The 17,703-nt window shown below is 42.3% G+C and overlaps 1 protein-coding gene and 1 pseudogene across 2 annotated transcripts in view; one reads left to right on the top strand and one right to left on the bottom strand.

Annotated features, from left to right (window-relative positions):
- PPM1H (protein phosphatase, Mg2+/Mn2+ dependent, 1H) overlaps nucleotides 1–17,703 on the top strand; it is a 435,367-nt gene that overhangs the window by 202,540 nt on the left and 215,124 nt on the right. Inside the window, exon 3 of the mRNA XM_006859511.1 lies at nucleotides 3,981–4,325. Within this exon, the coding sequence (XP_006859573.1) occupies nucleotides 3,981–4,325 (345 nt within the window). The remainder of the gene's footprint in view (nucleotides 1–3,980; nucleotides 4,326–17,703) is intronic.
- Nucleotides 5,795–7,033, bottom strand: LOC102812612 (annotated as a pseudogene). The gene is made up of 2 exons (XR_438697.1): nucleotides 7,030–7,033; nucleotides 5,795–6,904 (listed from the first exon to the last, which is right to left on the bottom strand). The product of XR_438697.1 is annotated as a BTB/POZ domain-containing protein KCTD3-like (transcript).

Here is a 17,703-nt window from a genome sequence, read left to right as displayed (position 1 = left end):
ATAACTGAACCCTAAGATGAAAAACAATTTGTTATGACTGCCCGGTGGCCAGAATCTATTCCTCAGAGCCTGCCGCCTGCATTGTCTGCAACACTTGGGCCCAGTGGGCCTCGAACTTCTGACCAGTTTTACACGGTCTGCAACAGTTGTGGTCAAGTGCATTATTCTGCAGCTCCATACCAGGACTCTGAGAGATTACTATAACTATAGAATAATCACTATTGTAAAGGATATTCAGGCATTGAGGTGATCCAGTGAGGCTTGGTGGAGAAGTCATGCTGCACTTAAAACTGAAAAGTTTTAAGATGGTCTCAAAATTCAAGTAAGCTATACTCAAGCTTGTACTTTAGTTCTAGTTTCTTGGTTTAATTTTCTTCAGCTTCAACTTGAACTTGGTATCTGTGTGTCCCATGGAGTGGCTGGTGGCCTTGAACTTCAGACCTTGAGGTTCATATGTTGCCCAGCTGATGATTTTGAACTACTCCATACTCTATTTCCACATATATACTGTCTTCCCCATTATCTGAAAGTAGAACATTGTTATGAAACCTTTTGATAAGGGAAATGGTGTAAAGCAAAGATGAAATTACTGTTACTTTACATGAGAAAATTTTAAGTATCTCCAGACCAAAAAAATAACCTACCAAACCATGTCAAATAACACATAAGACCTAAAATAGCATTAACGTATTTTGTCCACAGACAGTGCAAAGCTTTCGCGACTCCACTCTCGCTGATCTGGTGCACTGCCTCTTTGACATTTCACTGCAATACAAACGTTCAACTCTAGGTCTCTACGTGTGCTTTTGTCTTTCTTTTCTTTTTTTAAAAAAGTAAATATCCTCTTTGGATTTCTTTTGGTTAGTGAAAACAGGAATTAATGTAAGTCTTTCTTAAAAAGCAAGGAGCCCTGGCGGTACTGTAGGATAAGCACTGGACTGCTAACTGCAAGTTTGGTGGTTCAAACCCACCAGCTGCTCCATGGGAGAAAGATGAGCCTTTCTGCTTCCATAAAGATTTACAACCTGGAAATCCTATACAGTGTTGCTGTAAATCAGAGTCGGCTCAATGGCAGTAGGTGTGAGTTCATAAAAGCTAAGTGTCACAAAGCAAACTTTCGAAAAGTAGGGCATGCCTGTAGTCAGTCTGACTCCTGTGTTCAAGGAGAAGTCAACAAGTATCACTACAAAATCTTAGAAACCTTTATTTGACAAAAATAGCACCATGTGAAGCTGTTGCTTCTTGTCATACCTTCCCTGTAGGTCTATGCACTTCTAAAGGTGTTTCTATCTCTCTAACACTTCTCCAAAGAATTCTGTGTTCTTTGATTTGTTGTGGTGGTTGTTGTTAAGTGTCATCAAGTCGGTTCTAACCCATAGCGACCCTTGATAGAGTTTTCAAGGACCAGCTGGTAAGTTTGAACCGCCAACCTTGTGGTTCAAACTGACTTTGCAGTCCAGCGCATTAACCCTTAGTGCCACACCAGGACTTCGGTCTTCAATTTACACTCCGTTAAAACAGAAATTGTGGCATCATCAAGTGACTCAACTCACATAATTTCTCCCTGTCTTTTGAGCTTAGGGAACTAAAAGAATTCTGAATGGGGTAAGTTTTCCCAAGGAAATCTACATTGGACAGTCCCTGCTACCTTTGAAGAATGAGCAGGTGCATTGTCATGATGCAAAAAGTTTTTCTTGGTGCAACTTTCCTGGCCTTTCTCTCAATTTTTCAATTTCCTTAAAACTTTTTCATAGTAAGCCTGCAATGCCTGTCCCGTGTCCTTTGAGAAAATCTAGCAAGGTTACCCCTCCAGAATCCAGAAACATAATTGCCATAACCTTCTGAGTGGAACTCTGATGGAATTGGCCACTGGTTTAATTGAACCCTTTTTAAGAAGGTCCCTTGATGAGACAAGTGTATTACTGACAGAAAACATCTACAACCAGGCACAGAGACATGTTTCAGCACATTTAGTTTGGAATAAACCCATGCATGTATGAATTTGAACTCTCATAGTAATATTTTTCATTCACCTTTGTAGTCCATGTGGTGAAATCCACATGGATATTATCTTCGTTTCCCTCTTGTCTAGTGAACTTCCACACCCCTCCAGTCCTCATCTTAATCCTTGCATCCTCAGAAATCTTCTTCTGGAGTGCCTTTCGGAAGACTGGCCTCACAGCACCAAGAACCTCTCATGGTAGCACTGGCGAGCCGTAAAATCTTACATTTATTTGTGTGGTTATTTGATTAATGTATATTTCCATCACACATTCTGGATTACTAATATTGGACCATGTCTGATATCTCTGTTGACTGCTCTTTTAATTCCAATCCATACAAAATATTTGTTGACTAAGAAACAACTAATTTATCTCCCAGCATTTAGCACAAAATTGAGTAACACTGAAGTTTTAAAGATCACGAACAGAGTAGTGGCATATCTTACCACAATGGCACAGTATCTTCCAGAATCATTCTGAGTGGAGCCAAAAGAACTTTCTTCCATTATTTCAGCTAAAAACATTTCAATAGTTTATGTTGTAGGAGTAGATACATCTAGTAGTCAAAAGTAGATGTTGTATGCGCCATACCTATTTTTTTTTTCAGTTTTTTTTTTAAAAATAACTATCAAATGCTTACTTAATTTCAGTATTTAATATCTTATCCCTCCAATTATATCAAAATAAAGCTCCTTTTCATTTATAGCCAAGACCTTATGCATATGTAATTTAAACTTGGTGTTTAAACATGTTCATCTTGAGATGGAATCCCTGGGTGCTGGGTGACACAAACAAGACTCTTCACTGCTAACCAAAACAATTGGGGTGTGAGTCTACTCAGAGTGCCTTGGAGGAAAGATCTGGCAATCTGCTTCTGAAAAATCAGCCATAGAAACCTTAGAGGACACAGTTGTTCTCTGACACACAAGGGGTCACTCGGAGTCAAAGTCAACTCAACAGTAACTAGTTTTGGTTAATCTTGAGATAGTCTAGAAATCAACTTGTTGTTAAGTACCGTGGAGTCACGGTTACGACTCCTAGTGACCCTGTACAGGGTTTCTGAGGCTGTAAATCTTTACGGGAGCAGAACGCCTCATCTTTCTCCTGCGGAACAGCTGGTAGTTTCAAACTGCTGACCCTGAGGTTAACAACCCAATTTGTAACCACTACGCTACCAGAGCTCCTTAGCTCCTTATAGTTGTGCTTATTTCCCTCTGGAGAACCTACGGGGGAAAAAAAATTGTCTAATTTTCTCTCAAGACTTCAAGCCAAACCTACTCCAGGGTTGATATAGAACAGAGTGGAGAAGTTAGATTTTAAACCTGGATTCTTTGGGTCTTGTCTTTTTGTGGGAAATTTGACCTCAAAATTCTACACATCAAATTAAAGGAGGTCTTGTACTTCAAATGGTAGAATGAATGAAGGGTAATCTGGACTCTGTCTCCAATGGAGCACTCAAGACCACTTTATCCTTTGTGTGGTGGGAACAAATCTCTTCATGTCCGGGGCTCTGGGCATTTATGATGGTGCTGTAGATTAAGCTCCAGACTGTTAACCACAAGATCAGTGATTCAAGCTATGCTGGAGAAAGATGAGGCTGTTTGCTTTAGTAAAGATGTAGAACCTCAGCATCCTATCCACAGTCGATATGAGTCAGGAATCCTGGCCTGGCATTTTAGGATGAGCACTGGATTGCTAAGGTTAGTGGTTTAAACGCACCGGATGCTCCTTGAAAACCCTATACACAGGGTCGCTATGAGTGGTAACTGACTCGACGCTACTTAACAACAACAAGAAGTCAAAATCGACCTGATGGTACTGAGTTTGGTTACTTGGTTTGGGTATTTTAACACATAATGACCCCACTGTTGGCAGGCCAAAGACAGCCAAGCGGATGCTCTGACCGCCAGCAGGCGGCGCAGTGTCAGCAGAGATCCTGATGGGTTCTCACTGCGCCTTGTCACTTTCTCTCACCAGGAATCAGAAGGCGTTTCCTGCCACTACTGGTCGCTGTTTGATGGCCACGCGGGGTCGGGGGCCGCCGTGGTCGCATCCCGACTGCTGCAGTACCACATCACAGAGCAGCTGCAGGACATCGTGGAGATTCTGAAGAACTCCGCCGTACTTCCCCCGACCTGCCTCGGGGAGGAGCCCGAGAACACACCCGCCAACAGCCGGACTCTGACACGCGCGGCCTCGCTCCGCGGAGGGGTGGGAACCCCGGGCTCCCCCAGTACCCCACCCACCCGCTTCTTCACCGAGAAGAAGATTCCACACGAGTGCCTAGTTATCGGGGCTCTTGAAAGTGCATTCAAGGAAATGGTAGGTATCCCAGAAGACCCCAGGCCCACAAGCCTGGTACTAAGCCCCTTACGTGTTTACAAGGTTCCCTGCACATGCATGGCTTCTGGTCTGTCGGTTTGTCTCAGTCGATTCCACTCGATTGGCTGCCTTTATAACCCGGTTTCCATTTTCAGTAGAAGTCAGCAACAAAATAGAGTTCCTGGAATTGACTGCTGGCAAATATTAAAAAGAAGATGAAAGAGAGAGTGCCTGAGGTAGTAACCCTATTAAATGCAAACATTACGGCTTCCGTTTCAACATACTCATATAGATGGCAGCCCGTAGAATTCTTTTTAACTGAGATGTGAGCATGTTTGCCATCGGTTTAATATATGCGTCTGAATCTCAGACGTTTAGGGATGCTTTGAACTTTTAGTAGAGTACTCAAAAGTAACCGATCCACTCTGGTCTGATCGGAGAATAGCTGTTTTACCATTGATAGAAAGCGGGGTTCGCTCACATTGCTAAAAAATAGCTGCTGCTGGGAGAACCTAGGAGAAAATATTGTTGTTGTTGTTGTTGTTATGTGCCGTGGAGTCGGTTCCAACTCATAGCGACCCTATACAGGGTTTCCGAGGCTGCAAATCTTTACGGGAGCAGAACGCCTCATCTTTCTCCCGCGGAACAGCTGGTAGTTTCGAACTGCTGACCTTGCGGTTCACAGCCCGATTCGTAACCACTACGCTACCAGATCCCTTTCCCTCCTCCCTTTCCCCCCTCCCTCTCTATATATGGCAGATAAAACTGGTATAGCCTTCCATTCTAGACACTAAAAGCTTTACCCTTGATTATTTTACTTCATCAGTTCAAGCACTCAACTGATCAACAAAGAAGACAGTTTAAATGGACTTCTGTTATTTAATATTGGTGATGCTTGCTAGGACTAAGAACTCCAACAATGAGAATAAAAAAATGACCTACATTAGGGGGAAAAAAAAAAAAAAGATCCTAAAAGACAGTGGAATCTGGCATTCAACATCAGTAGTGTTTTTGAATTATATAATTTCCAGCCCCCCAGGCCCACAAACATAGCACCTCAAATATCTGGTAAACGCTTTGCACACACAGTAAGGGTTGGGAAAACAATTTCTAAGGAGAAATTATGCGATTCACTTAAGGATGTTCATGCATTTATGTGGGATCATCCCCTCTTGCAACATGGTTACTTCTGTTTCCACAACCAACAAATAGCAGCTAAATGTGGCAAGACTGCTGCTTTACAAATTATTCTGGTAAATAGAAAGGTAAACTAAAAAACAAACAAAAATTCCAAAAACATCAAGAAGTTCTTTTAGCTCCTTTACTCCTGGTAACTCTGTTATAAAGATATTAAATGAAGTCCAACTTTGACTTGGAAAGTTTTGATGTAAAAACTAATTTATTTGAAAGCTAACAAAGTTCAACTTTCATCTAAATTTAGCAAGACTACCATTCATTTTGGTGAGTTTTCACAAGCTATACTCTTGACCTGAAGAATCACTTTTTTTATGTCGCAGAGATGGAGTGGTCTTTGTAGGAGACAGGGACGTAGTACCAGGTGAATCAGTCCCTCCATTAGAAGTACTTGGTGATGATGCCAGATAGGGGACTTTCTTTCTTCCCAGGAATCCTCCCCCTTCAAATCCTCCTTTCTTCCTTAACTCTATTTTCATTTTCATCTGCTGATGACCTTTTCTTGGATTCTGAAAAAACTTCAGCTATTTTTTGAGCTTCCAATCCACTATCTGCTTCTCTCAAACTTTTTATTTCTGCTCCAGGAGATTTTCTCTCAGAGAGATTACATTCCCCTGTTGCCCGCTTCATTTCCGCTTGTATTGGACCCAAGTTACCATGTTCAGGGACAGTTCGCTCTACATTTCTGTTGGAATTCATAGTGTGGAAGTCCCTATAGCTGTGAAAGCTCTCAGTTCTCCTGGCCCTAGCTAACAAAGGACTCTCCCTGTAAGACCTCACGGAACCATACATAGCTGCTTCGTGGATAGTGTCATGGTGCTGAAGCTGAAGGCTAGAATTTGATTCCCGCAGCCGAATATGCTGAGCCACAGACGTTGTTGGACTGATGTTAGGAGTAGCACAGTGCGAGCTGCTCAGATCACACTGATCCAGTAATTTCAGTAGCTCTTCCTCAGTTGGACCACCTACATCTTTATCTTCACTTTTGTTAACCATGTCCATAGCCATGGTCAGATCCCACATTTGAATGCTGCTATTCATATGGCCTGTGAACAAATAGCACCATGGTCTAGAACCCATTCTACTGGATCCCTCACACTCTCTGACCGTACACGAGGAGATTGTAGTCCAGTCAACAGCTTGGATCTCACATATTCTTTTTCCAGTAGATGAGAGTCTGACAAACAGTTCGTTAGTAATGGGAACAACTTTCTGGATAAATACCTGTTGATCATCTCGTTCTCCAAAACGGCCTATGACATTTCCAGAGGAATAGCTACCATGACTTTCTGTCTCCTCCAGAGATGCAGAAGATGAAGCCCGGGGACATGGAACCCAGCCGATTCTCTCGGGAACTGGAGAAGAGACTGTTAGGCTAGGATTTCCTGTGGATCCACGAAAGGTGCTAATAGTAGCTGGCCATCACAACTGGATTGTAGCTGCGTATGCCCATTTTGCTGTGTGTTACAGAATCAAAGAATCTTCAGGATGGCAACAAGTGTTTACACGCCCATATTTGGATTGGACCATTGAACGAGTAGCTTTAAATGCTAAAGTGGTTGGAGGTCCACATGGAGACAAAGATAAAATGGTTGCTGTTGCCGCCGAGAGTAGCATCATCCTGTGGAGTGTGCAAGATGGGGGAAGCGGAAGTGAAATAGGAGTGTTCAGCCTTGGCGTTCCTGTGGATGCCCTTTTCTTTATTGGTAACCAGTTGGTGGCCACAAGTCATACAGGGAAAGTAGGAGTGTGGAGTGCTGTCACTCAACACTGGCAGGTTCAAGATGTTGTTCCTATAACTAGTTATGACACTGCTGGGTCATTCCTTCTACTGGGATGTAACAATAGATCAATATATTACATAGATATGCAGAAGTTCCCATTACAAATGAAGGTTAATGATCTTCTTGTAACTGAACTTTATCAGGATCCCTCAAATGATGCTATTACTGCTCTGAGTGTGTACCTCACACTTAAAACAAGTGTCAGCAGTAACTGGATTGAGATTGCCTATGGTACGAGCTCTGGAGCAGTCCGAGTGATTGTCCAGCACCCAGAGACAGTTGGGTCCGGCCCTCAACTTTTCCAGACATTCATGGTCCACCGAAGTCCTGTTACAAAAATCATGCTGTCAGAGAAGCATCTGGTATCAGTTTGTGCAGATAACAATCACGTTCTTACTTGGACAGTTACACGGTTCAGAGGAATGATCTCTACTCAGCCAGGCTCTACTCCTTTAGTATCATTCAAGATACTATCTCTGGAGGAGACAGAAAGTCATGGTAGCTATTCCTCAGGAGAAAATATTAGGAACATGGATTTGTTTTACTTTTCCATTTGTGTGTGTTCTTCCTTGTCAGCCTCACTCCTGAACAGACTAGGTAGAGAGCTACAGGCCCTCGCAGTGTCTGCCTGCTGCCCAAGCCCTCACAGTGTCCGCCTGCTGCCCTCTGCTCAGGATAAAACACCCACAGGTCTACCTCTTGCTCTGTTCCGTACCACCTACTTCTCTTTTGGAGCTTGCTTTTTGTAAAGGCAAGTCTTTAGGTTCCAAAGATTTTCTTTCCAGAGCATCAACCTAGACACAGAAAAGACAGTATGAGATCATTAAAGACTTTATGTTGTTGTTAAGTGCTGTCCAGTCACTTCCGACCCATAGCCACCCTGCATAGGGTGTCCAGGGAGCAGATGGTGAGCTTGAACCACCGAACTCACAGTTCAAACCAACATTGCAATCCAGCGCATTAACCCACAACCACACCAGGACACCTAAAGACCTTATAAGGACTTGAATAAATCCAGTTGTTGTTGTTGTTATGTGCCGTAGAGTTGGTTCCAACTCATAGCGATCCTGTACAGGGTTTTCGAGGCTGTAAATCTTTATGGGAGCAGAAAGCCTCATCTTTCTCCTGCGAACAGCTGGTAGTTTTGAACTGCTAACCGTGAGATTAGCAGCCTGATTCATAACCACTATGCTACCAGAGCTCCTGAATAAATTCAGTAGGTGGATGATATTATCCTTAAAAGCTGGGAATTAAAAAATGATAACAAGATGGTATGTGAAGCAAAGGCAGCTCACAGTATCTCCCCAGAACCAAGTGTACACACCATGCTCATTCCAGGATTTCTGAGCGCCCTATTGTGTACGAATAAGAGGTGCAGTGCAAATAATATTAAATTGCTTCATCTGGCTTGTTTTCAAGGAAAGTAATTTGTGTATTCATACCCCGGATTCACACCTACCCTTACTTTAATGCATCCCTTCTTTGGTCCCAACTTTTCTTTCCTCATCACACATGTAATATGTCTCCTTTGACTAGCTGCTGCTGTTGTTAAATGTCCTCAAGTCAGTTCCCACTGTTAGCAACACTGTATAGGATTTCCTAGGAGCAAATGGTGGATTTGAACTGCTGATCTTACAGTTAGCAGACCAGTGCTCATGCACCTCTAGCTCAGGAGTTTCTAGTAGCCTTCAACCTTGAAATTTTGATAAAAAATACCAGGAGGCTAGACATCTTATTTAGGAAAAAGAGGAAATGAAGAGATTGGTAGTCAGACTTGGTGTAAAACAAAAAGCTATCATAGAAGCTCTGCTGTGTTCCTGGGTCGCAGAATGACACGTTTAATCCAGGCAAAAGTTTGACAGTGGGCTATCTTACAGTGAGAGAAAGAAATGGTTTCCCTGGCAAAACTGGAAAACTTTCGGTTTTCATTTCATTCAGTAATTGCTAGTGTCACGGAGCATGTTTTCTGTGTTGTTGGTAGTTATGTGCTGTGGAGTTGGAACCGACTCAGTAGCGACCCTGTACAGGGTTTTCGAGGCTATAAATTTCTACGGGAGCAGAAAGCCTCATCTTTCTCCCATGGAGCAGCTGGTAGTTTCGAACTGCTGATCTTAAGGTTCACAGCTCGTAACCACTACGCTTTTCTGTGTTGTTGTTGTTGTTAAGTGCCTTCGAGTCGGTTCCGACCCATAGCGACCCTGTACAGGGTTTCCGAGGGTGTAAATCCTTACGGGAGTAGAAAGCCTCATCTTTCTCCCGCGGAGCGGCTGGTAGTTTCGAACCGCTGACCTTAAGGTTCGCAGCCCGATTCGTAACCACTACGCTACCAGAGCTCCTACGCTTTTCTGTAGAACTGTTATAATCTTGATTTTAGCCACTAGAGGTCAATATTGAGTCACATCCCCACAAGAGTCTTCAGGTTTTTCCACTCATTAATGACTCGTGTTTACTAGAAACAACTGTACTTAAAATGAAAGACTCATTCAGGAAAAAACACTTGGCATAAAGCCACATCCCTGCCTTTTAAATTTTCTCAGCTTTTAATTAGCCGTTTCATGACCTGAAATTTTTCTTGGAGACTTAGTTACCTGCAAAAAGATTGCTTATTTCATTAACTGTGTCTTAATTTATCACTCAGTAAATACTGGTTGAGTACCAACTATATGCCAAACCCAAGTGTGAAAAGAACATTGAGGAAATTAGGTAAGTTCTTTGTTCTCACTGAGCTCACAGGGGAAGACTAAGGAATAAAAAAATAATAACTGGAAAAAGCCTTGAGAAGGGAAATAGAGAAGGAATTGGGAGTCTGATTCCTTGAGTTTCACTCAGGGTCAATGTTGTTGATGTTAAGTGCTGTCGAATCGGTTCTGACCCATAGCGACCCTGTATAGGGTTTCCAAAGAGCAGCTGATAAGCTTGAACCACTGACCTTGCAGTTCAAAGTGACTTTGCAGTCCAAAGCATTAACCCACAGCACCACACCAGGACACCACTCAGGGTCAATGTTGTTATTGTTGTTAGGTGCCTTCGAGTCGGTACCGACTCATAGTGACCTTATTATGCACAGCAGAATGAAACACTACCAGGTCCTGGGCCAACCTCACTACTGTTGCCACACTTGAGTCCATCAATGCTGCCACTTGGCCAATCCATCTTGCTGGAGGTCTTCCTCTTTTTCTCTGACCCTCCACGCTACCGAACATGATATCCTTCTCCAGCGACTGGACCTTCTTGACAATATGTCCTAAGTATGAGACACAAATAGGCAGATACAATGTTCCAGACAGAGGAGACAGCCTGTATGAAGGCTCATTTCAGAGAGAGAACCCATATGAGCCTAAAGCAACAAACTGAAGCCCACTGTGGTTGACAGATGACAAGGGTAGGAATGGGGCAAGGCAAATTGGAAATGTGGAGGACCTGGCATGCTATATTATGAACTTCTAGCTTTAAATCATACCTCTTCTCCAAGGTGGTGTTTCTCTGTGCACCCCACTTCTGAGCTTCTTCTTCACATCTGAGTTTTTTCCAGATAGCATCTCTAGGTTTTTGTTGTTGTTTTGTCCCAGATTCACTGAAACTTGCACCTTTCCTTCAAACCTTTTATTTTCTGAGGTTTTAAAACAAACAACAACAAAGACTGGGAGAAGCTGACAAAAAGAGGATGCAGCCTCAGCATCAGCTGGAGAGCAGTGGCTTGGGCTGGGTCACAGGCCTCCTGGGTCTGCAGAGCAAAGTACTGGGAAGTCCCAAGGCCTTTGGGCATGTTGGGCCTGAGCTGGGAGGGCAGGTCAGTTAAAAAAATATATATATAGAGAGAGATATACTGTACACATATATCTATAAGTGTCCTATGTCTGCAGAGATGCCTTGTGGGGCTGGGAGATGAGAAGGGAGGCCTCCCATGCTGGCATACTTCCTCCCCAGCCAGCTTCCCCACAGAGCTCACTGGCCCAGCCAGCACACTGGGCTGCGGGCAGTCTGGTTTCTTCTAGGGATGAAGGAGAAGTTAAAATTCAGTTCTAAGCCATCTTGTGCCCCTCTGTGCCCCTCAGATGGTCTGCCCCACTGCCAGAGTCTTTTTTTCTTTTTCTTCTGGGATGGCAAGTTACGGTCTTCAGTTGAGGCCCTTTTTGATTTCTTCTTCTTTTCCTTGTCTTTTTTTTTCTTGTCAGATTTCTTCTCCTTCTTGCTGTTTGGGTTTCCAGATAGCACACTCCAGACCTCCCCTGTCTTGCACCATGTGCTTGGCTTTATTAAATGAGAATACCCATAGTTAGTTCTCGTGGTACCAGATCTGAACCAGCTCATGCCTATTGTGTCAGGGTAGTTATTAATACTGTCCCCATTCACTTTCAAAAAGTGTCCCCAGTTGGACAATAAAGCTTCTATTTACCCTAGTGACAAAGAGATCTCCGATTTATTCTTTACTTCATCAGACTTTTCAGAAAATGTCTACCCCAATGACCAACTCAACCATTAAAGTAGTGTGAACTACAGAACCCACAACACAGAAATTACACAATACACTTTCACAACAATGACCTAGAAAGTTCTTGCCAAATATTATATTTTCTTTCCTCTTCCTCACATTGGATTTTTGAAAGTCATAGTCTCAAGGCAAACCTTTCACTTTTTAAATACCCACCCACATAGCTGTTTCCTTATTTTGTTGGCCTGTTCTGGTGACTCCTCTCCAGCCCTTTCAGAGAGGGGCAGGTTTGGAATTTCCTAAACTTCTTTCTCACAATAGTCTGCCACATTCTAATTCTGTTTCTAGGTGTTCTTTAGGCATTACGGATTTTATGCCATTCTGGTCCTCTGTGATAGGAAAATTCTATGGTAAATAAAATTCATTCATAAAACCATCTAAGCTTTGTAGTCATGCCCTTGATTTCTCTCCCACTTATAATCTCGAAAAGTAAAGTTCCCAAGCCAGCACCTAGTTTTCTAATTGACATCACTGATGAGTTGCACAGCTACCCCTTCTGAGGCGGAGCTTAAAATGTCCTTAAAAGTAGACTTTGCCTTTCGATTAGAGTTTTGCTTTGTTTACAGCAGTTCTTTGTAGTATCCCCTCTCTCTCTGTTTCCCTCCTTTGCTTCCTCTTCCTCCTCCTCCTCCCTTCCCTTTTACTCCCTCCTTTTTCAGTCTGTCTTTCAATACAATGCTCTATTCAGTAGTAGTTATTGAGCTTATATATTATAATCAGGCTTCTTCTAAGCACTATGGGAAATAGAAGCAAAAGATAAGACCTCATTTGGGAGCATTTGTGCTCATACACTCTATGACTATAGAAATATGAAATCTCCCATTTATTTGATATAGTCCTGATATATGCTGTGTGTGGGTTAATGTGCTGGACTGTAAGATCTCTTGAACTTCAAGGTCAACAGTTCAAGCTCACCTGCCTGTCTTCAAAAACTCTATACAGCTGCGCCTCAGACACCCTATACAGGTTCATTATGAGTCAGAACCTTCTTGATGGCACTCAACAACAACAAATAACATTTAAGGAGGTGGTAAAATGTTGGCATTTATTCAAAATGAAGAATGCATTTTAAAAAAGGTTCAGAAGCACCAAGCCAGAATAAATGCTACTGTTTCTGTTATTGTTAAGTGCCGTCAAGTCTGTTCTGACTCCTAGAGGCCCTGTGTAGGGTTTCATAGGAGTAGCTGGTGGGTTTGAACTGCCATTCTTGTGGTTAGCAGTCGAGTGCTTATCCTAAAGAGCCACACCAGGACTTTAGTACTATTTCTAGTGGGGGAAGAAAATGTAAGTACCAGTCACAAAAGATAGACTATAGAAAAGTAAAAACTGCTTTCACCAAGAAGCTATGACATTTTATTAGCAGTCTAATCAAATACTGTAAGCCCCTTTGAAAGTGTGTTCTCCTTCCCTCTTTGGGCCATGAATTGCTGGACATGACACATGGTGAAGGTAACACCCACTTACTCTCAAGCTGCTGGAGATGCATGAACCCCAAGGACCTCCTTACTGTGTTTCAGATTGACTCTTCCTTTCATGATGGGAAGGTTGGGTAGCCAAGTCCTCCTGTGTCCACTACAGATAATACACCATGTTTCCCAAAGGACTGGAATCAGAACCTTTTGACTTGTTTCAATTCCCCTTTTCCAGTAGCACTTTATAATAATGTCTAGCTTAGTAGCCAAGTCCTTGTAATCTATTATATTTTTACTGTGGCTTGGCCCTGTCATCGAGTCAATTCCACCTCATAGGGTAACTGTAGTTACTCTATAGGACAGAGTACAACTGTTCCTTAGGATTTCTGAAACTATAAATCTTTATGGAAGTAGATAGCTTCTTTCTCCCTTAGAGCAGCTGGTGGGTTTGAACCACTGGCCTCGTGGTTAGCAGTCCAACACTTAGTCTACTGCACCACAGGGGGTTCGTTTGACCCAGGATGGTAGACATGTATACATGTATACAATGTCTTCTAGGTTCTGATATTAATCTCCTCCCTACTTGCCTCTACCTTGTAACCAGACACTGCCATCAAGTCAATTCTGACTCATAACAACCCTGTATAGGGTTTCTGAGACTGTGAATCTCTACAGGAGTTCTTCTGAATAGCCAGTGGGTTTGAACTGCCAGCCTTATGGTTAGTGGTCCAGTGTTTATACTACAGCGCCACCAGGCTCTTTACCCTCTACCCCCTCATCAAAAAAAAGGGGGGGGGAGGGCTCAATGGTCTACATTTCAGACATGGAGGAGGAAGTCCGTTTCATTGCTGGAATAAGTACAAGAGGACTTGGCCCTCTCAGAAACCAGAGCCAGGTCGTCCACAGTGATTAGCATACATGCTTGCCATCGCTGCGGTTCAGATCCTGGACACAGCCCGGAGAATCTCAAAATACTGTTTTATAGCCCTCTCAGTGTGGGTTCAGTAAAGAATCCTTAAGAAGTGTGGTTACTTTAAAGGTAGAGCAAGGACAACATTTTAGCTCGTTAAAACTACCATAACCACTTCCTATTACTGAGCAAATGGTTGGAAATAGCAGACTTTGTGGGTAAAGCTACATGATGACACGATGGTGAAAACACAAGGATGAAATTAGACTTTGTTTACAGTTTCTAAATCTTAGTGTTCCCAAAATCCGTTTATGTTGGGTTAGTTGCAGACCTACATGTCTTACTTTTTTTAAACTAGGATTTTGTTTTGTCTTTGTTTTTGCTTTTGGTAGAGCAGGAAGTTCCTCAACTGAGGAATGGAGCAAGTGATTCCACAAAGAGCCAATAGGTGGCAATATTGGGCAGCAGTCGGGTTTTCTTCCTTCATTCCAGGCTTGCAGATTGGTTTGTGCTCAAAACAAAACTGGGATCAGACCCGGATACTAAAACCATGCAAAATCTTATTATTTGTGACTGACACTATTAGAAATGTGATCAGAACCGTGTTTTAATCCAGCTAGGGGGAGCTGCCAGCTCCTGTTGAAATTACCCACACTCGCTCCCTTCTGTCGTCCGGTATTGCTTCCCGTTTACAACCTGAAATTGGTAGGAAACAAAGAATGATCCTGGAGTTGCGTCATCGCTGGGACTTTCTAACGAAATTACACCCATCCTGGGCAATATGTCTTTTGCTTTGCCTTTCCTGCCGAATTTAATCTCATTCCACACACTCGTCTCTTTTTCTCCTTCTCTGCTTCTGTTCCTCCTTACAACAAAAAGAAGCAAGATAAAATCCCAAGCCTTAACATTTTGGTGTACTCTATAATGGAGAGACAAAACCAATTCAAATGTAGTATTTTGCAGACACAACACAAGATAAATTATTTCAAGTAAAAAGTTGCCTTGACAGGCCTCTTGGTACCTTGTTTGAGCAGCTAAATCAATTATCTTGTTGATTGAACCTTATGAGTCAAAAGATCTTGAGTCCGGGTGTGGAACTGTGAGTTAAAGCGCTAGACTGCTAAGTTGGTTTGAACCTCAAGGTAGGCGGTTCAAGCTCACCAGTCGCTCCTCGGAAACCCTATACAAGGTTACTGTGGGTCAGAATCCACTCGACGGCACTTAACAACAACAATTCCCCAAGATAGAACATTAGATCATACTTGATATGTGCAAGTTATTGGACTTATGTCTTGGGGTTGATATTCAGCAGCAAACAAAAATGGGAACTATTCAAAATCTGGTTTTGCCTACTACCAAGCAGTGGGCAGCTTCTCTCATTATTTCGTTGCTATTTGAAGACATACCCCAAACTTGAGGTTTCGTGGTTTGCTTGTTTTAGGTGGCAATTATACATTTCTATTTATTTTATCCTAGAATGTAAAAAGCATATGCTAAAAGGTGGAAGGTCTGAATAAACAAAGATAGTTGATTCACAGGTAAATATGTCTTTATTGACCTCATTTATCTTTTTGATGTGATAGTAACAGAAGATCTCAGAAGGTTCCCTTCAGCTGGAAGATTTTGTGAAACATCTTTTAAAGAGTAGGTGGTATAGGAAAAATAAGTGTGCTATTTTGGCTCCTAGGGAGGTAGGAGAGAAGCAATTATTTTTAGAATATGTTCCATTTGCATCCAGTTTTAGAAGAAATAGAAGAGTGTATTTTAATGTCAGTGAATCCTTCAGGGGGATGAAGTCTGTAAAAGTGCGTTTTCCCAAATCTCTGTCACTATGATCCCACGCAATTAAGGCGTGTGAGTGTGTGCATGTGTCCAGACCCACACCTGACTGTCTGTATATGTGTTCCTACACACATACAGTTGGGCTGATGAGAGCAAGCATATAATTGCAAAGCTTTCTGGACTAATACTCTGGATTGCAAAGTCAGTTTGAACTGCAAGGTCCACAGTTCAAGCTCACCAGCTGCTCCTCGGAAACCCTATACAGAGTTGCTATGGGTCAGACCCACCTCGACGGCCCTTAACAACAACATTGACTAAAAAGTAGTTAGATTCTAATTCACTAGTTATGTGAACATGCTATCAAATTTAGTATTCCTTATTCTGGGAGAGTTATAGAGGGAATACAGTTGAAAAGTAGAAAAAGATTAAAGGCACAATTAAATCAATTGGGAAAACACTATTGAATTACATTTTTAATCTAATAGCAAGGGATTAACTGGGTAAGCTAACCAGAATGTTTGCCGAATAATTAAGGGCAAATATTAATTTCTCTGTAGCAAGAAGTTTTAGTGTTGTGTGTGTGTTGAAGAATTAAATAATGTTACACTCAGATAGTTTTTGTAATGTAGACCATGAGGAATAAGACCACCTACAATGTAGAACAGATTGTCTGAATCCCAAAAGAATTCTTTTATATGGACTTTGCATGCCATAGCATTTTTCCCCTTTACAGTGATTTGATTAAATCTGTCAACACCCTTCACATTCCAGTCCATATACAGGATACCAGTAGTTGGGTGCTCAAGAATTTTTAATAAAAATTGTCTTTCATTCAAACTCTACATATTTAAGCAAATAATGTATCTAGTTATGAAAGAAGTGTTTCTGTAACCCAAGCAATTCCTTTTACTGTATTAAAAACAACAGAATTGGGTGTAGAGTTTATAAGCTCATCTATACATCAATTTGATAAAATACATAGCTACTATAGTATCAGAGGAATCCTGGTATGGCACTGTGGATTAATGCACCAGACTGCAAAGTCGTTTGAACTGCAAGGTCAGCTGTTCAAGCTCACCAGCTGCTCCTTGGAAACCCTGTGCAGGGTTGCTATGGATCGGAATAGACTCGACGACACTCAACAACAAGAATATAGTGTTAGAGTCCTGGTGTGGTGCTGTGGGTAAATGTGCTGGACCTCAAGGTCAGTTTAAACCTCAAGGTCGGAGGTTCAAACTCACCAACTGCTCCTTGAAAACCCTATACAGAGTCACTAAGAGTCGAAACCGACTCATACACTATAGTATCAACTTTGTATTAGTCATACCAATGCAGCAACAAAAAACCCACAAATCTCCAACAAAAGGAACTCATTTGTGGGAAGGATTATTTGATTCCGTTTTGATCCAATATCGTTCTCTCTTTCACTTCCCTGAGACAATCTTTCTCCCCTCCAACATCCGTGTCCCACCTTTCCTTCACTCTCTTGCCTCACCCAGGTGGGGGTTCATTCATGCTGGTCACTTTGTTGCACATTAACTGAAATGGGTACCTGCTTAATCATTATCTCCTGAGCAGACATTTGCGTGGTGAGCTTTTCATGTGTAACATGTGAAATCCATTTCTTGTGTTAAGGCAGAGGCAGGGTGGTAAGGAAATCCTTTGGAAACCCTGGCATGTAAAATTTATGTGCTCATATATCCAGTTGTTGTTGTTAAGTGCCGTCGAGTCGGTTCCGACCCATAGCGACCCTGTACAGGGTTTCCGAGGGTGTAAATCCTTACGGGAGTAGAAAGCCTCATCT

This window comes from Chrysochloris asiatica, unplaced genomic scaffold (assembly GCF_000296735.1).
Source record: "Chrysochloris asiatica unplaced genomic scaffold, ChrAsi1.0 scaffold00033, whole genome shotgun sequence".
NCBI classification, from domain to species: Eukaryota; Metazoa; Chordata; class Mammalia; order Afrosoricida; family Chrysochloridae; genus Chrysochloris; species Chrysochloris asiatica.
The sequence above is the reverse complement of the archived record's forward strand: the minus strand, read 5'-3'. Positions and strand labels throughout refer to the sequence as shown.